The 22461-nt window shown below is 41.4% G+C and overlaps 1 protein-coding gene and 1 long non-coding RNA gene across 2 annotated transcripts in view; one reads left to right on the top strand and one right to left on the bottom strand.

Moving 5' to 3' along the window:
* Positions 1-214: 214 nt before the first annotated feature.
* LOC130679001 (uncharacterized) lies at positions 215-12692 on the bottom strand. Its single transcript, XR_008991994.1, has 4 exons — positions 12630-12692; positions 10676-12489; positions 3243-6685; positions 215-1968 (listed from the first exon to the last, which is right to left on the bottom strand). It is a non-coding gene; the product is annotated as an uncharacterized LOC130679001 (long non-coding RNA).
* Positions 12693-15477: 2785 nt separating this feature from the next.
* Positions 15478-22461, top strand: part of LOC130679257 (nuclear envelope pore membrane protein POM 121-like) — a 36632-nt gene continuing 29648 nt past the window's right edge. Inside the window, exons 1-5 of the mRNA XM_057487880.1 lie at positions 15478-15494; positions 16074-16166; positions 19438-19647; positions 19967-20107; positions 21740-21820. Of these exons, the coding sequence (XP_057343863.1) occupies positions 15478-15494; positions 16074-16166; positions 19438-19647; positions 19967-20107; positions 21740-21820 (542 nt within the window). The remainder of the gene's footprint in view (positions 15495-16073; positions 16167-19437; positions 19648-19966; positions 20108-21739; positions 21821-22461) is intronic.

The following is a 22461-nucleotide window of genomic DNA, read 5'->3' as shown; positions in this document are numbered from 1 at the left end:
TTCATAATCTGCTGGTACAAGTGCCAACTGGAGTGAACTTTTCATGGGGCAACCTGGCGATGCTTCTCAAAAACCTTACACACACACACGCACACACAAACCCTTATGTCCCAATAACACCTCATCTAAGAATCTGTGTTAAGGAAAAGATTGGAAACAACCTAAACATTCAGTAATAAAAGAGTAATTATGGTATAGTCATAGAACATGGTAATTATGGTGCAGTCCTGATCGATGTTGCTTTTTATTATTGTTCTAGATAAAGGTCATGATATAAAGCAAAAAATAAAACCAGTTACAAGGCAGTTCACAGCAAGAGAAATGCAAGTGGCCAGTAGGTATATGAGAGGATAGTTAATCTCATTCAGAATGTAAAGTGATGCAAATGAAAGCAAGAAAACATTTTTCACTATGTTATTGACAAAGAGTTGCCCAGTGGGTAGGGAAATAGGCACTCTTAAGGCACAGAGTTGTTGAAAGTATAGATTGTGACACATTTTGGGGGCAATTTGGCAATTAAACTTAAATTTTTTAAATATATACCCCGTTTTTTGACCTAGCAATATTACTCCTAGCAATTTTACTCTGTCCTATAGAAATACATATATATACAGATATATTCATTACAGCACAAATTGTGGTAGCAAAAAACTTGGAAAGAAGTTAAATGTTCATCAATAGCCAAATGATTAAATAAATGTTAGAACATTCATGGAACATTCAAACAGTGAAACATAGGCACACCTTTAGTGATGTCAACCTTGATGTGCTTTTTTGCAAAGGTGTTTATATTAGTCAGGGTGCAGCCAGGAACACAAAACTCACATTAGATGTCAAAGGAATTTAATACAAGAATTAACTACAAAAGTTTAGAGGCAAACTATTTTATATCCAGAGGGTGGGGATCCAAGGACACAGGCAGCTTTCAGGTGAGGCACAGGCAGGCAGGGAGTTGGGAGGGCAGGGTCAAGTTTCCTCTGTCCAAGAGATAACTCAAGCATCATTCTCTTATCCCTTTCCTTTGTGGGGCCTTCATAATGCTAGACAATCTATTTTCCTGAAAATTGTCTAGTTATGGTCTAAAGGAAAGATGCTTCAAACAAACATTAATACAAGCTTTATAATGTCTCAATAGAAAGTTATATGCATGGTTACTAATACTAGATTATTCTATGTTAACTGTCAACTGTGACACTATGTATAAGCTGCTATACAGATAAAGGAAAGAGAACAGAATAATAGCATTGATTATTTCTATAATCATCATGATTTTCACAACCCTGAACATGCAATAGAAGTAGACAACAAACTTGTATTTCTGTTAGTAAAGTACTCAAACACATCCCTAAAATATTTAACTTTTGAACTAGACCTTTGAACTAAGCAGAAAGTAAGCATTTGCCCTCTCCCATACCTTAAAAAAACAATATTCATTTTATCTACTAGATGAGTGTCGGAATAAAATCCGTATTTGTCTCATTCTAGTATATTTATGTCTTTTAAAAGCCCAGAGGGATGTTAAAATATTCCATTAAGACTTTAAGTGACAGAAGTGGCAATTATTACTCTAAAGTTACAAAAAATCAATCTAGTTCTTAAGTAGAAGTAAGAATGTTCTTGATTGATACTTGGCCTTTGTTATCCAGAATCCCCAGCAACAGATTCTAAGACTTGTCATGTTAATACTTTTAACAGAATTACATACAACATACATTTATCATACCGGCATACATTTTCTGATGGCTGAAGGAGACTTAAAATCACACATTAACTTGTTAACTACTTCCAACCAATCACTGAAATAAAAGACACATTTAAAGACTTAAGCCTATGACATACCCTGCCCTTCTTTAAACTCCATTTTTTCAGACATTTTTCCTTTCCTGCTCATTTTGGCATCTGGAACATGATAAACCCTTGCTCGATCATTTAGAAACATCGAGGTGCAGGAGTCCAGAAACAGTCAACCTAGTATGAAAAGCTTTAAAAAGCCTTCAATTTATGATTCATTTTAAAGAATCTCTGATGGTCATGTGACTTACATATATCAAAGTGTGGCCTATGGATACCTGCGGGCCCCCAGGATGTTTTCAGGGTTTCTGTAATCTCAAAACCATTCTTACAATACTACTAAGTCATTATTTGACTTTTTCCCACTGTATTGCCATTTCCAAAGATGGTGCAGAAAAGTGTTAGTGGGTAACACTGCTAGTGCCTAAATACAATCATGGCACCAAAACCAAAGTGTGCTAGGAGTCAATGTATTCTTTAGTTCTAAGTGTTTGCAGTTTATTACTCATGAATGTTCCTGATGAAGCAGTAAAAATTATTAATTGTATTAAATCTTGGCTCCAGGGGCTCATGGACCACACTTTGAAAATCAATGATCTAACCAGTGACAGAAAACAGTGCGGGTAAATGTGGCTGAAAGGAAAACAAGATGGTGGCCAGTTGTATTTGTATGTTTCTCTTACAATCAATCTCTCCTCTTCAGTCTTTAGCCCTCTAGCTAATGGCCCACACTCTGGCTGTTTCTTTGGAGAAAATGAATTTTTTTTTTTTTTTGTAGATAATTATTTTTTATTGAAGGGTAGTTGACACACAGTATTACATTACATTAGTTTCAGGTGTACAACATAGTGATTCAACATTTATATACATGATAATTCTAGGTACCAGCTATCACCATACCAAGTTGTTACAATATTTTGACTATATTCCTTATGCTATACATTACATCCCGGTTACTTATTTATTTTACAATTGGAAGTGTGTACTTTTTTTGTTGTTGTTTGTGAGGGCATCTCTCATATTTATTGATCAAATGGTTGTTAACAACAATAAAATTCTGTATAGGGGAGTCAATGCTCAATGCACAATCATTAATCTACCCCAAGCCTAATTTTCGTCAGTCTGAGAAAATGAATTTTAAGTTCTTAACAACTAAACTTCCAGAACACACCTATTTCTAAGTTGGGGACTGCCTGTAATATGCAGTCTTTTCTAGAAATAAAATTGCCTGGAATGGATATGAATATTTATTATTATACAGAACAGACATTAAGTAAGTGGAAACATTAGCTATCAATAAAACCTACATCCTTGAGCTATGAACATAAAACTTAATTTGAAATCTTAGTATACCATGCAGTTGAATACAGTACTCCCCACACCTGATTCCCCAAAAAAACCCAGCACTGTATTCAAGTTAGTTCCTAAATATTAGCATTTTTATCTCCTACCTGAATTCTGACCAAAAGCCTTTTCTGCTGCTCTCAGAGATTCCAGAAGTTTAAGAAATGTGATACAATCATACTGAGAAAGATACTGCAGCAAAGTTCGTAGTATCTTCAAATCCTGAACCAAGGATTTAGTCTTGGCTCCAAGCTGGTGCCACAAAGGATCCAGATAATGGTGGATTGTCTAAAATAAGGGTAAAATTTAATATTGCTAAAAATATGTTCTACATAGCTATTATTAACACTATAGTCTCAAAAAACATTATCCCTGTGTACCGAAAAATGGTTAAAATAGTAAATTTTATGTTCACGTATATTTTGTCACACACATACAAAAAATCCAAAACATTATCTCCCAAGGAGGTGGACAGAAAATTTCAGTTCCTAAGATTCTAATAATATGTTTAATTTTTCAAAAATGAAACAGAGTATCTTATCACTAAAGTCTTTATGATCAGATAGTCAATTCATAATTATCTACATTTACTTTATTGGTCAGGAGAGAAAAGACCTGATAAGAATCAGATAATCAATTGTTTGTTTTTATGAAAAGTCAAAGCAGGTAGCTCAGAAACACTCAATTTCTGCCAAGGTGGGCTGAGATCTTATCCTGGATAGATAAAGATGTGGGATCCAGTCAGAGAGATGATGAAGCTGAAGGCATAAACCAGGGAAACAATGTGGCATCAAATTAAACAACAATGTATCAAATTAAACAACAATGTATCTTAATTTGGTGGCATAAAATATTTGTTAATTTTTTTACCACTGTGCTTCATAGATGGGAAGATATTTGTTAAATTAACAGTGGGCTAAGTTTGAATAACTTTTAAGATCCTAAAAAGTTGCCTAAAACACAGAACAGCTTTTTGTATATACTATGTGGGTTATGTGGGTGTACAAACACACACACACACACACACACACACACACTTCCTGTCCTTCGTAAACTGATTCTGTAATTTAAAAAGATGATACACAACATGATAGGGAAGCAGTATCACTACATGGCATCTTATCTAACAAATTTAATACTGAGCAGGAATAATACTTAGAAGATTTATTGCTCAAAACACAACTCTTGTGAAAATGAAATGCTACTACTAATGATTACTCCAGGACAATAGGCAGATACCAAGGCTGTCTTAGATATACTGGGACATATATTTGCATGCTTGTTTTATAAAATCATCTACAAAAATTAAATTTTCTAACAAGACCCAAGTTGTATGTAGATTTGGTTACTAAAAGTAACTTTGATTTTTACTAGCCAGGGGATGATAAACAGAAATTTAGTGCAAAACATACTAGGCTACATTTTGTTTTTCTAGGAATATACAGTCTATTAAAAGAATGTGAAGATGTGGAGGTTTTTTTGGTTTCACTATGCCCTAAGCTTTAAGAGTAGAGGAACAAAACACATGAAATTAGTCTTATGTATCATTATTCCACAATAAAATAATTTTTGGATGAATCAGAGAAATGAGGAGTTACATTTTTCCTCTTCCAGCCACAAAGGGTCGATTCAGAGTTTAAAAAGGCAGGAACTTGTTCTACCAAAATATCTAAAGTAAGTTGCCTGGAATTTTTAAAAAGTCAGCATTTTCAGGATCTATAATTCAATCTTAGACATTTATGTGTCTGTATTAATATTAATCTATGATGAAAAAAATCAGAATAAAAATTCCTTGAACTAAAGTCTTACCATTTTCTCAGTTCGGAATGTAATTTTAGGACAGAGCAAGTTTCACATTCCTCAATAGTGAAAACTCATCCAAATTATTTTTACTCGAAACAAGAGATCATAAATTACAAATGCACTTATGTAAAACTCTTCTAACTGAAGATATCCAAAGGTTGCTTCAGAGCAAAAAGGTACTTATCTTTTTCTTCATTATACTTAAAATGAGAGATAATCACTGTATAACTGCAAAAATTAGAGTCATGCGGATATGCCAATCCATGTATGTCACTATAAATTACTTTCCACTAAACCAAAGAAGCTATACTTTAAATCACTTCCAATTTAATTTTAAAATAACAGCAAATTCCTATTAAGAACATGGCAATACTAAATTAACTTGCATTCTCTACGGTTTTAACAGGACAAGCTATGCTTAAAAGGGAAAAGAAACAGAATATCTTGTCAAAGGATTTTCCAATAGTGTTTTCTAAAGATAAATATTCAACGTCAAGTGACAAGTTACAGCACTTCAGTTCCTTCAAACATGCATTTAAGATGTCCAGTATGGCAGTCTGTATAGCAAGCATGGCTGGTGTCATAGAGACATGAATTTCTAGGACTTCAGGTTTGTGCTGTTCTAAAAATGAGTTTACTGCTACATGGAACCTAAAAAGACAAACATTTTTGAAATATTTTCTAGAGTTTCAAGAGCTGCATATTTCTGGTTTAAAACTCTAATGGTTTCTCTGTAAATGCAATTAAGAAACAAAATGGAAAGCCAAATGGCAATGTTTTCAGGAATACTTTTAATCTCAGTGAATGAAAGTATTATTCAAATAAGGCAGGGGTCTGCAAACGATGGTCTGGGCCAAACCCAGCACCTGTTTTTAGTCTTACGAGAACACAGCTGCCCTCATTGTTTATGTATTGTCTATGGCTGCTTTCTTGCTCTAACAGTAGACTTGAATAATTGAGGCAGATGGCAGAGCCTGCAAAGCCCAAAATATTTACTATCTGGCTTTTTATGGGAAAAGTACGTTGATCCCTGAAAAAAGGTATCAAGAAAGAAAAAAGACCACAATCACCCTTAAATAAGATACAGTGTAACCAAAACACAAATTAGCATAGGCGGCAAAATGTTTTAAAGTTGAAACCTGTGGCTTTTTTCCTAGAAGTTATATAAAACTTCTTCAAGATCTTTGTTTTATTTCATTGTTTTCCAAATGGAAGTGGAAGTCTTAGCCCATATAAATCTGTAGTTCACTGGCCACTGTTGTGTATGTGTCTCTCGAGCCCTGAGGGTTCCACTAAATGTACAAGAAGGAATACAGTGGCTGCCCTTGGAGAGATTTGATGGGATACCAGAAAAAGACTATCAAATCTCTCTCTCCTTTAAAAGAATCACAAATGTGGCACCCATACACTTATCTTTGGAGGCACTTGTTATGAGCCTGACTATCACATGCCAAGCACAATCACAGTACATTTTACATTACGTTCACTGAAGTGCAAAACTGAATTACAGCAGATGTGCTCACAGATGTCTGTCACATAATGCTGTTTAGCTTGGCCACAGATACAACTTCCTTACGAAGAGATTTCTCATCATTCTTTCCACATGACAAAAACCAGTGTCAAAGGCGACAGCATTGTCTGTGAAAGCTTTAATGAAGCCACGTTTCATTTTTCTGGCAGAACAGGCACAAGATGAATGCTTCTTGACAGGACTTGATGATTCTGTGAGCTCTGTACACCAAGATGCCTGAGGGAGGAAGTTATCATTTATTTCACAGAACAGACATGGAATTTTCCCGCTCATGTTCATTCACTAACTTGTCCCATTTTTCTTCAGCACCTGCATAAACTTGGGCAGGAACTGTTCTAGGCTGGGGACACAGCCATGGACAACCAGATGCAAACCCCTGTCCTCATGACACTTACGATAAGCAATATAAAGAAGTACAGACAATATTTGAGAGCATACAAGGTGATGAGTGCTAAGTAGAAAAATTAACCAGAGGAGAAGAGGGAGTATGTGTGAGGTATGATGGTGGGCTGCAACTTTAGACAGGGGGGCCTCACATCTGAGTAGAGGCTTAGGTGAAGTCAAGGAAGTGAGCTGCGGGCCAAGAGGGCTCCAGGCTGAGAAAGCAACAAAGAACAAAGGCCCTGGAGTGGGGAGTGTCTGACATGGTGGAAGAGAGTTTCTGAAATCGAAGTGAGTCACTGATTTTCCTTTTATATCTGAATCAGCTGTGGGCTACATAAAACAGCTGCATTTCAGAAGTCCGGGCAACATCTGTGTTGCCTACTAGAATAATTCAGTTATCAGAAGCAGAGTATATTCGGTCGAGAGATAAATTAGTCTTCTGAAAGTACTAACCTTTAATGACTATATTATATTTAATACGTCTGGTTTTTTTTGGAGATGGTATGACAGTGACACCTTTGAATCACAAGAACAAGCACAGTTATACATGCTTCCTTATTTATAAAATGAGAGCCCTCGACCAGATGATGGATCTACCTATCATCTATCGATAAAATGTCTATATAATGTATATATATGTGCCATTTTGGTGCAGTGTGATTAGTGATAAATTAGGGAGAGACATGTGATGATATACAAGTGCATAAAAATCATTTCCAGATCAGAAGTGCAATTATTTATGACGATTCTGTCTTCTGGACTTAAATCAAGCCAGTTACCTTTTACATGTGTGTATAAATGTGCTCACGTGTTTTTGTCCCAGTTCTCATCATTCCTAGGGTTTGGAAAATGACACTAATAGTAATTTATGATTGTTTCTAGTAGTTCAATACACTCAATGCAGATTCTATATTTTGGTGTTTAAAGTTTGGATTGAGAGGATGGAGTTAAAATTTATTCTATCTAAACAAACTGGTTTCCAAATACAGTAAAAATTAAGAGTGTTACTTAGGAATTTGTAGATAAAGGATTTTGAGTTACCCATTTATATAGCTAATTTCCTACTCAGAAAAGATTTTCTACTCAGTAGGTGGGCTTTTCCAAGTATTGTACTGGGTCACATTTGCTGGCCTGCATTGAAATATTACATGAAGTTAAAAATAATAAAAATAGACTTTTAAAGAAAAGGAGACCCTTAATTTAAGGAAATGTGCTCTAAAAGGTTGTCATTCTTTTAGAACCCAGAAGGAGGAAGAAGAGAATATTATATCCCAGGCACTGGGTTTGAGTACTTTTACAGTTTTTTATTTTATTTAACCCTTACAATGATTCTATAGGGTAGGTATTATTATGTGACCACGGAAAAACAACTTGATCAAACAACTTGATCAAGGTCATCCAGCAAGTAATGGGAAACCAGAGGTTCCAAATCATGTGCAACTGACAAGCCAGGACCTGCCCTTTAAAATATAAAAATGAAAACACCACAAGCAGGTTATATTTCTGGAGGCAAGTCAAGAGTCCCACAAAAGCATACTTAAATTTTTATGCACCGATCACAGCTCCTATTTCATATTGTAATTACTTCTTGCCATCTATCTGCTCCACTAAACTGCTTGGGGACAAGAACATTCTAACAAGCAGAAATCACACAAATGTTTGCAATGTGCCATGCATGATGCTAAGAATCTGACATGCATTATCTCATCTCACCATCACAACCACCTTAGAAGGGAGGTACTATTACTGTTGTCAATTGACAGATGAGTAAACTGAGTCACATGGAAATTAAGAAACTTGCCCAGGGTCACACATTTAGTTCACCGTGAAGATAAGCTCAAACTCAGGGGCAGCCCTAAAAGAGTTCAACCACACTGTGCAATTTATCTTTGTCTTCAGCACCTACCACATTCCTGCCAAACATGGGACACGTGGTGAACTACATGTTTGTTGAATAAACGCAAAGCCGAATTATGGCATGGTGGGGACAAATCTAACATGAGTTACTTTTTTTAAGTGTCCTATAGAAAGTGTGTTCTGAGTTCTGCTTGGAGCTGTAAGGAGCTGTTTTAGGAGGGAAAGCATCCTCCTGTCCCCATTCTTTTCAAAGTACAATCTGGGTAGATACACAGTTCTCTCATTGTTTAGGAGATGTGGTTGACAGGTGCCCCTAGGGTGGACTGGGGGTGGTGATAATGGGTAGTAACAAGGGCAAGTTAGGGCTGGGGACATACAGCACTTCCCAAATGATCCGTGATTTGGGGACTGCTCTTTGGTCTGTAAAAGCTGGGGTGAAAGCACCAATGAGCTCCTGGGACATGATCCCAGGTGGTAGAGAATTTGAAGGAATTCGTTTTTGGCATTCATTTGCATTCTATTCAGCTGAGCAGCAGTGGCAGCTCCAGCTTCATCACTGGTTGGAACTAATCAGAAATGGGCATGGAATCTGGCATTTTTAATCAGGAACTACCCATAAGCTATGGACATTGCTTTGATTCAAATTGCTCTCCGCCTCATTAGGTTAAACTGTTTCTGTATATCTGAGTAATACTGACATCTAGTGGTAGTTTCAACACTTTGTTTTCATTATACCAATTAAAAACAGCTTATAAGAAAGCAGCAAACAGTAAAAGAATTTACCACATATTAAGATTTCTAGTTACAAAAAGACAATACTTTTTTTGATATTATTTATGAATTGTATATTATGTACCAGGCACCATTCTAAACAACTGATTTATTTTATCTGTCTTAGTCCTCATGATAACTCTAGGAGCACCTTAATCTCTCAATTTAAGAAATGAGAAAAACGGAGGCTCACGCAATTAGGTAACTTGTCTGTCTGCAGTAGCATTACCAGTCAGAGCCAGGTAAGTCTGACCACACATGCTTGTGCCAAAGCTTGTAACAATTAGTGATGTTATGAAAGTATAATGAAACTTTTCCTTCATCAGTTTATTATGAACCATATAAAGCATTCATTCATACATTTGCTTATTAACTATTTCTTCAGGGTCATCTAAGTCTCGGGCAAGAAGATAGATACGGTGGGAAGTAAGATTAAGAATTTCATTTTCTCTCTGCCCTCCAGAGGTTCACCAGATCCCAGGATAGCCATGAATCATTCATCCAACAGATATGTGTGTAGTACCTGCTATGTACCAGTTACTTCGTCCAGGATGAGTAAGTTGTTCCTTGTACTTACGAAGCTTATTATCTCATAAGTGAGAGGAGCAAATAAACAGCAAATACAGTGTAGTGTTTTGAAGCACTATCACTAGAGAGAAGCACAAGGTAACTTGAGGTCACAGAAGCAGGGCCCCTGAATTAATTTTAGTTAAATCATCAAAGGTTTCTGAAAGGACAAATAATAACGAAAAATAATTCACGTTCTATGTGAATTCTAGCTAAGATTAAACCATTCTTCTCAAAATAACTAAGCAACTATGTGGTTTAATTTCAAATGAAGGGACAAAACAGTATTTAAAGAGGAAAACCAAATATTTTAGGAAATATACAAAGAATATTTAATAAGTGCTTCAAGTCTGATCAGGTATGAAAAGCAAAGGCCAGCCAACTACCATGTGTTTACTGGATATGAGCTGAGAAAACAATTAAAAGTCAGTCTCACATTTAGTTACTTATTCAGGCCACAAATATTTATTGAGCATCTAAAATGACTGGTATTGTACTAATGCCTTGGACACACATGGTTGAGCAAAAACGCCTACTGCTACCCACAAGAAGATTCTAGTTTAGAGTAGCAGAGGGGAGAGACACTCCAAAAGCGCAGATTTATATACAAATAATAAGGTTTCTTACCAGTAATTAAATCTGAAGGAATTCTATCAGTCAAGAAACCAACCACGATTATTCGACTAGTTGCAAATATCACACCACCTTGTGTGTAACCCTCATAGCGACTGTTACTTGGGATTTCATTTGTTACATGGCGTGGGAGGTGTTCCTTCTATCTTCAGCTGATTGATAAAATATTCCGAAATCAAATCAAACTTGATTAGTAGTTTTAAAACAGGACAGCTTTTTTAGGGGGCATCATTTGCATTTAAAATGATAGACTGCCCTTTCTCAGAGATAATTCACAAATGAAGTTCCTCTTTCACGGTGATCAACCAACCACTCTGCATTTAACCAGAGCTTTGTTTTTGGGTATGCATTAAGGAAATCATTGCCCTTGAGATTTTACTAGCATTTTAACAACAAAAAAGACTTTTTTTAAACCCTGGGTTCAAAGACTTCTGCTACCTAGAAATACTTCCCACCCAAGCCAGGTTTTGCAGGCAAGCTAGTACTGTGTGAGGAGGTAATAAGGAATCCTTTTCCCAGGCAGGGTTTAGTCTATTAGTTATCTGTCTCCGTCCACCCTAGAGGGGATTTCATAACGCCAGTGTATCCCCTTTCCGTCCTTCTCAGCGGCTCCATCCTCCTTACCCCCAGGTATCCCACCCCAAAATCCTCAGCTTTCAGCTTCCTTCGATTCTGACCCCGTGCCCCTCTTCCCACAGCCCGGGTGACCTCCTCAGTCCCTCCTCGTACCTGGAGGGCTCGCCCCAGCCTCTGCGGCTCCTTTCACACGTCCCCATTACCCCCAGAGGTTCCTCCATCCCCATCACCGTGCCGTTTCACAGACCCTATCCCTCTGACCCCAGCGAGCCCTGAATACCCGGCTCTGGGATTCCCTCGCTATTCCTACCCACACCCACCTGCAGACAACCCCATCCCTTTCAGGGACCTCCCTTTCTCCCGGCTTCCCTCCTCAAATGACTCCCATGACCCTCCCAGGTCTCCTCCGCCCCTCTCAGCGTCAGGGACCTGCACCCTCCCCGGGACCCTCCTACCCCATCTGTGTCCACGCGCCCTGTCAGGGACCTGCATCTGCCTCACGGACCCCCATTCAACGCCCTCCCGCCCGCGTCAGGCCCGGCCTCGCACTCAGAGGCCTCGCGTCCGCTCAGGAGGCCCCGACGCAGCCGAGGTGACGGCGCCGCAGCTCCTCGGCCGGCTGAGTGTTGAGCACCAGCACCAGGCATGCTGGGCGGCAGTGCAGCCGGAGGAAGTGGTAGAGGAGTCGGTCCGCGCCGAGCACGCGGGCGCACACGGCCAGCCGGTCCGTGCCGAGCAGCTCCAGCACTAGCTGCCGCTCATACTCCAGTAGTGGTGCCATGGCCGTCGGGCGAGCCGGTAGGCCCGGCTCCACTGGCGCCCTTCCGGGGCCGCGGCCGAGCTCAGCCGAAAAGAGCCGAGCCCTAAAGGGGAGAGCGGGCCGAGTTTAGCCGAAGAGAGCCGAGCCCGAGGACGAGAGCCGGCTGGAGGAAGCCGAGACGAGAGTCGTTCGAAGGAAGCCGAAGAGAGCCGAGAACTGGCCGAGCTCAGCCGAAGAGAGCCGAGCCTGAGACAAGCGTCAGCCGAGCCCTAGAGTACCGGGGCTAGCCGGGCACAGCGGAAGAGCAGAGGCCGAGACGAGCCAATGCTTCGAGTCCCTGGGAGGTGCTGGCGCCTCAGACAGGTGTCCACTCCTGGCCTCAGGCTTCGCCCCCGAGCCTTTAGAGAGCCCACCTTGCCTGGTGGCTTGGGGCTGAGATGCGGGCCGCCTAGTCCTAGACCTAAAACGCAAGCTGCCAAAACGCAAGGAGAGGAGAATTAAATCCAAGGAGCTTAATCCTACGAACTTGACAACGGAAAAGCTAATTGTCAATCTTCCAGGTGAGCCTAGAATTAGTAGTACCTGTAGTCTAGGGTGAGATTTGATTCTTACCTTAAGATTTTTTTAAATAAGCAAAGTAGTTTAGTACTTTCAGTTTCTTGTTTCTCTCAAGGTCTGGAATACAGTAAGCTATTTTAAAAAGTCGCCACCAGGTGTCGCCGCAGCAGCCGCATTCCCTCTTCCCCTGGAGGGACACTTTCTAGTACTTGGTCCGCACCACCTAGAAACGCTTGTCAATCTAACACCCAACCTTCATTGTTAGAACGTAGGAAATAAAAATAAGTTAAAATAAAAATCTCTTGTTATTCCATTACACAGTAATAACCACTGTAACATCATGAAATCTGTACTTTTAGTCTTTTTTCCCCATGTACACACACTCTCACGGCACAGAGTTCTTATGTTAGGAGATAATAAACAACCTTGACTTAAGTCCTGAGTTTGTCACTAACATTTGACAAAACTCTAGACAGGGTATATAATATTATTATACAAAATCCTTTCCTATGGCTGATGACATTTCTGTAATGAGTTTGTACCATACTTGTTTACCTAATCCTTTACTAAGACATTTATTTTGTTTCCATCCCTCACTCCAAGTATTATAAATGATACTTCACTGAATATCTTTGTACATAGATTCAACCATGTCCCTAAGACACACAACTTAGAAGTGTATAATTACTGGGATAAAGAGATCAAACATTTCTAAGGCTGTCTGTTCATTATATTCACAGTGCCACATGGTTGGGAAGGGAGGGATAAGGGGGAAAAAGGGGCAGTACAATTAGTACACATAATGTAGCGGGGCGGGTGGATACGGGGAAGGCAGTATAACACAGAGAAGACAAGTAGTGATTCTACAGTATCTTACTACGCTGATGGACAGTGACTGTAATAAGGTATGTGGTGGGGACTTGATAACAGGGGGAGTCTAGTAAACATAATATTGCTCATGTAATTGTACATTAATAATAGCAAAACAAAAATAAAAATAAAAAAATAATAAAAATAAATGAAAGGCCTTATCCTACAGTACGGGAGAATTGTAATTGACTCATCTGATAAATGGTTAACATCCAAAATACCTGAAGAATTCATATGCCTCAACACCCAAAAAACAAATAACCCAATAAAAAAATGGATGAAGGAAATCAGGACAATTCCATTCACAATTGCATCAAAAAGAATAAAATACCTAGGAATAAACTTAAGGAAGTGAAAAACCTATACCCTGAAAACTACAAGACACTCTTAAGAAAAAATAAGAGGACACTAACAAATGGAAACTCATCCCATGCTCTTGGCTAGGAGGAATTAATATTGTCAAAATGGCCATCCTGCCCAAAGCAATCTACAGATTCAATGCAATCCCTATCAAATTACCAACAGCATTCTTCAACAAACTGGAACAAATAGTTCAAAAATACATATGGAACCACCAAAGACCCCGAATAGCCAAAGCAATCCTAAGAAAGAAGAATAAAGTGGGAGGGATCTCGCTCCCCAACTTCAAGCTCTACTATAAAGCCACAGTAATCAAGACAATTTGGTACTGGCACAAGAACAGAGCCACAGACCAGTGGAACAGAATAGAGTCTCTAGACATTAACCCAAACATATATGATCAATTAATATATGATAAAGGAGCCATGGACATACAATGGGGAAATGACAGCCTCTTCAACAGCTGGCCTTGGCAAAACTGAACAGCTACATGTAAGAGAAGGAAACTGGATCATTGTCTAACCCCACACCCAAAAGTACACTCAAAATGGATCAAAGACCTGAATGTAAGTCATGAAACCATAAAACTCTTAGAAAAAAACACAGGCAAAAACCTCTTGGACATAAACATGAGCAACTTATTCATGAACATATCTCCCCAGGCAGGGGAAAGAAAAGCAAAAATGAACAAATGGAACTATATCAAGCTGAAAATCTTCTGTACAGCAAAGGACACCATCAATAGAACAAAAAGGCATCCTACAATATGGGAGGATATATTCATAAGTGACATATCCAACAAGGGTTTGACATCCAAAATACATAAAGAGCTCGTGCAACTCAACAAACAAAAAGCAACTAATCCAATTTAAAAATGGGCACAGGGTCCGAACAGACACTTCTCCAAAGAAGAAACTCAGATGGCCGACAGGCCCATGAAAAGATCCTCCACATGGCTAATCATCAGAGAAATGCAAATTAAAACCACAATGAGATATCACCTCACACCAGTTAGGACGCCACCATCCAAAACACAAACAACACATATTGGCGAGGTTGTGGATAAAGGGGAACCCTTCTACACTGCTAGTGGGAATGTAAACTAGTTCAACCATTGTGGAAAGCAGTATGGAGGTTCCTCAAAAAACTTAAAATAGAAATACCATTTGACCCTGGAATTCGTCTCCTAGGAATTTACCAAAAGAAAACAAGATTCCAGTTCAAAAAGACATATGCACGCCTATGTTTATTGCAGCACTATTTACAATAGCCAAGAAATGGAAGCAACCTAAATGTGGACAAAGAAGAGGTGGTACATATACACAATGGAATATTATTCAGCCATAAGAAGAAAACAAATCCTACCATTTGCAACAACAAGGATGGAGCTAGAGGGTATTATGGTGAGTGAAATAAGCCAGGTGGAGAAAGACAAGTACCAAATGATTTCCCTCCTTTGTGGAGAATAACAACAAAGCAAATCTGAAAGAACAAAACAGCAGCGACTCACAGACTCCAAGAAGCAACTGGGGGTTACCAAAGGGGAGGGGCATGGGAGGGAGAAGAGGATTCAGGGATATTATGATTGGTGCACATGGTGTGTGTGGGGTCACGGAGAAACAATATAGCTCAGAGAAGACAAGTAGGAACTCAGTGGCATGGTGCTACGCTGATGGACAGCGGCGGACAGTGGGGTACAGGGGGACTCAATAATACGGGTGAATGTAGTACCCACATTGTTTCTCTTGTGAAGTGTCTATCAACGATACCTTAATAAAAAAGAAAAAAAAAGTTCACATTATACCAATTGACTTTTATGAAAGACTTAAATGCTTTTCTTTTCCTTTTCCTGTTTCTTTTTCGCTGTCTCACCAACGGGTCTTGTGCTACCTGGTGCCCGCGGCAGCCGCGCTAGTCGAACTGGCTAGGGGGCCGCCGCAGCCAGGGGGGGGCCTGAGCCGCGAGCCCCGCGCTGCCTGCCATTCGCGCGCCGTCTCCCGGCAACGGGAGCGCGCGCCGCCAGCGCACAATTCACGCCAGCGCATAATGCACGCCCGCCTCTAGCCCCGGCGCGCTAGCGCAGGCAGGCAGTCTGGAGGAGAGAGCCGCGGAAGCCGCTCGCCCGCCAGACAGAGATCGCTCGTAGCTTCAAATGGGAGGAGTTTTGAGCAAGCTCCGCTCCCCGCAGCCCGCCCCTAATCCGGAAGCAAGGAGACGGCGCCCACCCGCGCGCCGGGCCTTCCTCGCAAGCCACCCCCGCCCCACAAGCCCCGCCCCACCTTCCCCCTGGGCCCGCCGAGATCCCATTCAGCCCTCAGTCCCCAATCGTTTCGTCGGGTCCCGTCGGAGGCCTTCCCACCGGTAAGACACGCTGACCCTCCCCAGACGGAGGACTTGACTTTGAAAGTTTTTTTTTCTTAAGTCCTCAGTGGGCTCTGTGCCGTTTTCACCTCTTCAAACACCTTGGTGAGCGTCCACCGTGTCCTGTCTCCCTTTAGCCTCTGCTATGGGATGTGCTGCCAGAACTGTTCCCTTCTTTCAGTTCTTTTTTTGGGGTCATTTTTCTATTCCTTTTATTTTTACTTTTTTATTTTTGGGGGGATCATTAGTGTACACTTACATGAGCAACATTGTGGTTACTAGACTCCCCCCATTATCAAGTCCCGCCCTCATACCCCATTACAGTCACTGTCCATCAGCGTAGTGAGATGCTATAGTCACTACTCGTCTTCTCTGTGTGCTATACTGCCCTCCCCGTGCCCACCCCCCTACATCATGTATGCTGATCCTAATGCCCCTTATTCCCCTTCTCCCTCCCTTCCCACCCACCCCTCCCAGTCCTTTTCCCTTTGGTATCTGTTAGTCCACTCTCGGGTTCTGCGAGTCTGCTGCTGTTTTGTGCCTTCAGTTTTTTCTTTGTTCTTATGCTCCACAGATGAGTGAAATCATTGGATACTTGTATTTCTCTGCCTGGCATATTTCACTGAGCATAATGCCCTCTAGCCCCATCCATGTTGTTGCGAATCCTTCTTTCAGTTCTTAAAGCTCTGAACTTTAATACAGTATGGGTTTAGCAGAATACTTGGTAAATCACTTAAAATACACCTGCTTCAGGTGAGAATTCCATCTGTCTGTTTATTGCAGCACTATTTACAACAGCCAAGATAGGGAAGCAACTTAAGTGTCCATCAGTAGATAAATGGATAGAGAAGAGGTGGCACATATACAAAATGTTACACTATTCAGCCATAAGAAGAAAACAAACCCTACCATTTGCAACAACATGGATGGAGCTAGAAGGTATTATGGTCAGTGAAATAAGCCAGGTGGAGAAAGACAAGTACCAAATGATTTCCCTCCTTTGTGGCGAATAACAAAGCAAATCTGAAGGAACAAAACAGCAGCTGACTCACAGACTCCAAGAAGAGACTAGGGGTTCCAAAGGGGAGTGGCGTGGGAGGGAGAAGAGGATTCAGGGATATTATGATTGGTGCACATGGTGTGTGTGGGGTCACGGAGAAACAATGTAGCTCAAAGAAGACAAGTAGGAACTCAGTGGCATGGTGCTACGCTGATGGACAGCGGCGGACAGTGGGGTAGCGGAGGGAACTCGGTAATACGGTGAATGTAGCACCCACATTGTTTCTCTTGTGAAATCTTCAGAGCAGTGTATATCAACGATACCTTAATAAAAAAGAAAAAATAGTTCACATTATACCAACTGACTTTTATGAAAGACTTAAATGCTTTTTATTTTCCTTTTCCGGTTTCTTTTTCGCCATCTCGCCAATGGGTCTCGTGCTACCCGGTGCCCGCGGCGGCCGCGCTGGTCGAGCTGGCTGGGGAGCCGCCGCAGCCAGGGGGGCGCCTGAGCCGCGAGCCCCGCGCTGCCTGCCATTCGCGCGCCGTCTCCCGGCAACGGGAGCGCGCGCCGCCAGCGCACAATTCCCGCCAGCGCATAATGCACGCCCGCCTCTAGCCCCGGCGCGCTAGCGCAGGCAGGCAGTCTGGAGGAGAGAGCCGCGGAGGCCGCTCGCCCGCCAGACAGAGATCGCTCGTAGCTTCAAATGGGAGGAGTTTTGAGCAAGCTCCGCCCCCTTCAGCCCGCCCCTAATCCGGAAGCAAGGAGACGGCGCCCACCAGCGCGCCCGGCCTTCCTCGCTAGCCCCGCCTGCCCCACAAGCCCCGCTCCTTCGGCCCCCTGGGCCCGCCGAGATCCCATTCAGCCCTCAGTCCCCACTCGTTTCCCCAGGTCCCCTCGAAGGCCTTCCCGCCGGTAAGACACGCTGACCCTCCCCAGACGGAGGACTTGACTTTGAAAGTTTTTTTTCTTCAGTCCTAAGTGGGCTCTGTGCTGTTTTCACCTCTTCAAACCCCTTGGTGCTCGTCCACCGTGTCCTGTCTCCCTTTAGCCTCTGCTATGAGATGTGCTGCCAGAACTGTTCCCTTCTTTCAGTTCTTTTTTTGGGGTCATTTTTCTATTCCTTTTATTTTTACTTTTTTATTTTTGGGGGGATCATTAGTGTACACTTACATGAGCAACATTGTGGTTACTAGACTCCCCCCATTATCAAGTCCCGCCCTCATACCCCATTACAGTCACTGTCCATCAGCGTAGTGAGATGCTATAGTCACTACTTGTCTTCTCTGTGTGCTATACAGCCCTCCCCGTGCCCACCCCCCTACATCATGTATGCTGATCCTAATGCCCCTTATTCCCCTTCTCCTTCCCTTCCCACCCATCCTTCCCAGTCCCTTTCTCTTTGGTATCTGTTAGTCCACTCTCAGGTTCTGTGAGTCTGCTGCTGTTTTGTGCCCTCAGTTTTTTCTTTGTTCTTATGCTCCACAGATGAGTGAAATCATTTGATACTTGTATTTCTCTGCCTGGCTTATTTCACTGAGCATAGTACCCTCTATCCCCATCCACGTTGTTGCAAATCCTTCTTTCAGTTCTTAAAGCTCTGAACTTTAATACAGTATGGGTTTAGTAGAATACTTGGTAAATCACTTAAAATATCCCTGCTTCAGGTGAGTCTACCTTCTGTCTGTAAACTGTAGTACTCTAAAAGGTTTTGTTACTTTTTTATCTTTGGACCAAAAACTTCCTGGATGGATATAACTTGGCTGATAAAGATGATTAGATTTAAAAGACTTGTGTTTTTGTTTAGTCCCAGTTGAGTGATAACAACAAAATTCAAAACTTCGGTGACAACACTAGATCCTTGATAATTACATTTATCTGAAAAGGTGAACATTCAGGTTTTTAAAATGTTTGACTTTGGGTGTATATTTCTGATGACTTAGCATAACAGATTGAAGGATTCTTGTAAAATTTGTCCCTGCACATCCTTACACACACTTTTCTTCCACTGTAGTTTTACTTGTGTGGGCAGTTTTTCAATTTCCCCCTCAAAGTTGTTGAATCCATTGCAGGGACAGCTGTCAAGTACCTGCCACTTTCTGCCCTTACGTGGAATGGGGAAAGTTGCCATAAAAATGCTGTGTTTTGTGTTGCTTAGAGGCTTAAGCTCTCTGGAAAATAATTGAACCCACATGGTTCTTAAGGAATTTAAACTTTCTGTCATTCTTCTAAGCTGCTTTGATTCCATAATGTGTCTCCCATTCTCCACAGGGTCTGTAGGACTTCACCACACCACTTTGGCATAACATGTCCAAGACGATACCCAGTCCAGCAGGGCCGGTATTCCTGTGTGCTTCCCACGCTGTGCCGGAATGGCGGTCACAGGAAGCGTGTGCTGTCTCGCGGTCATTCCAGAGTGGTGTGCAGGCCTTCGACAGTGAGGATCGCTCCTCCCGGGAGCAACCTGGCTCGTTTTCCAATGTAAGCATTGCTGGAGGAAAAGACTCCCAGTGTGTCCTCTTTATTCTCCTGCAGTTGTTCATCTGAGAGAATAACTAACTCAAAGGAAAGGAAGAAGCTCCTTATGTGAGGGAGAAATCTCAAGTTCCAGTTATTGAGCAGTTTTTTATTTTCTGGGTTTTTCCCAAGACTATAGCTTAACAGCTAAGGGTCATTTGTGTGAGTGTATAAATTACCCTTTTGCTTGTTGGATAGCTTCTGATTTCCAGCGCCTGAAGTTCATGCTATGTAGCATGATGATCAGAATATCTTAATGCTAGAATCCTGTTTTCTGTTACAGAGCAGTGCAGATCCCTAAGGCCCCAGACCCGTGGTCAAAGGAGGCTGTTCTGCTTGCCCTCGAATGTTGGAAGAGGAAGAAAAGGACAGTGGAGGAGGAGGAAGACCAAACATCTGCTGCTGGTCAGGAGGAGAAAAGAAGGTAACATGCCCTGCAGAGTACTCAACGTGCCTCCCACACGGGCTCCTGGGATTTGTTGAGAGAGAGATCACTCCCCAAAAGAATCAGAGGTCACCTCCTGTGTGTGAATGGCAGGTCCCCTTCTTTGGCTTTCATGGAAAAGCTTGGTAACAAGAGCTTTAATGCTATGCCTTTCATTAGGCACAGGTTACATACATTTTGTAATATACCTTTTCCATAAGTACTAGAGAAAAGCCAACAGTTACTGGCCACATCAGCTTCATACTTTTGATATAAATGTGTTAAATTTTATTTTGAGAGAATGCTGAAAGTCTTCCCCTTGTGGTCAGTTATTTGGGTGACCATCAGCTTAGATGTCATGTTTGTGCTGAAGGAAATACTTAGCAAAGAACAGTGAAGACTGGAGTATGGTAGCTTTATGAGAAATGAGAATAAAACCAGTTTCATTATTTGGTTTTTGAAAATGTAACGAAAATAGAGGAAGCAGTCTGTTTCCTCGATGGAAAGAGAGGAAGTTGATGGTGCTGAGTAAGCTGCAGAACTGCTTGTGGCTTTCCAAGGAGTCAGTTAAGAATTTTCTTGTAATTCAACCGATTCCAAGACCCATGTGCCAGAGCCTACTCCAGGTACTGTGGATAGAGCAGTGAGCTAGACAAAGGTCTCCTGGGACTTGGGTAATCAATGAAACAGGGTAATTATAGATTGTAAGTATATAAAGATTTTTAAGAAGCAGTGCTATAAAAGGGCCATGAGAAAGGGGGAGCTCTGTATATAAGGTGGTCAAGGAAACATGCTCTGAGGAGACAGTGGGCCCTACATTTGAGAAATAGAACCATTGTCCTCATCAGTTACACCAGGTTAGCCATACCCTGCAGGTTCACAGCTGGCCATCTTTGATACTGTAGATGGCAACATTAGGTAAGGAAATACTAATAAATGCAAGTGTGTACATTGGAAGATTGATTGGAAGTAACGTTGGAAGATCAGGTAATGAATACTAGGGATATGCTTTACAAGGGAGCAGTCTGAGCTCATGGCAGCCAACTAAGCAGGAGTGGCAGAGGGAGATGGTGTGTTGGAGGTCAGAGAGAAAATAACTATTCTTATGGTCAAAACAGGTTTCTCATGTTCTCCAGGTTGGTAATTTGTCTAGACCCCAGTGAGCCTATAACTGAGGGCTCTGTGTTGTCTTTCCCATAATTGGAATAAGCAGTGATTATGTGCACCATGCGCAGGCCCTTATCTGTGACCTGTGAAGTTCTTCTCTTCCAGACTGAACTAAGTGAGAACACTGGGGGATGTGTGTAGGTGGGTGGCTAAAGTGTTTTTTTGTCTTTAGTTTACAGATGGTAGGATATTAAATTTGTGATTGCAGTGCTTTGGTGAGAAGTTAGCAAATAATCAGTACACCGGAATAGTTCAAAAGGTCTTGATGCATTTTTATACTTTTCTTATTAGATTAGGACAGTCCTAGAATAAATTGACCTTCCTGAATCTTTGAGATCTGAGGCAACCTTTTCTTGTCTAGCATGAACGTATGTTCTGTAGAAAGAGTTAAGATCCCAGGAATATGAGAGTATGCTTTAAAGGAGAGGTCGTATCATCTAACTGAGGGTTTGTGATTTGTCACAGGTGCCATAACAGCAGTGGCAGTGGCCATTCAGCTTTGAAGCCCGAGGTGGCCAATGGAGTCCCTGCTGCTTTTGTGCCTGAGTAAGTGAGAATCCATCTGGGTGAGGTTTCCTGTTTGGGAAAGGGTCATTATCAGACTTATTGACCTGTAAGTTTTCCTCTTTGAAGTCAGAGAGGAACATTTTGAGTAACTTGCCACAATAACTATTTTGTCTAATTCCTTTTACTATTTTTCTTTAATATGCATAAACTATGCTAAGGCTTAGAGGGTTTGTAGATACACTGAATAACCAAGTATGTAACAAAAAGATCACAAGGTTTGTGCAATGGATAGAATGCAGCAGTACGAAATTTAAGAAAAATGTGAGATTTCTGCCTTTTAGCTTAATTATATTTGAGGAAGAATTGGCTGGGAGGGAAAAAGGCTGGAAATGTGTGTGAAAAGGCTTGGGGTAAGTTACGTTTTTAAATTGAGACAGCACTATGATATGCCTGCCAAAAAAGCTTAACATGCTCCTCCTCTGGGCTGATAACAGAACAAAGACCAGGAGGAGGCAGGTCAGTGGTGGTCCTGAATGCCTTAGTCCTGCTGTCCGCGGAGTGCTGCTGGTTGGCTGTGCTGCCCTGCAAGAGGAGGCAGACACAAACCGAAATTCACTGCGAGAGAGTGAAGCAACTCAAGATGTCACGGGGTGGTGGTGGGTGAGGGGGTTCTAAAGGTA

This window comes from Manis pentadactyla, chromosome 10 (genome assembly GCF_030020395.1).
Source record: "Manis pentadactyla isolate mManPen7 chromosome 10, mManPen7.hap1, whole genome shotgun sequence".
NCBI classification, from domain to species: domain Eukaryota; kingdom Metazoa; phylum Chordata; class Mammalia; order Pholidota; family Manidae; genus Manis; species Manis pentadactyla.
This window is presented reverse-complemented; position numbering and strand designations above follow the sequence as displayed.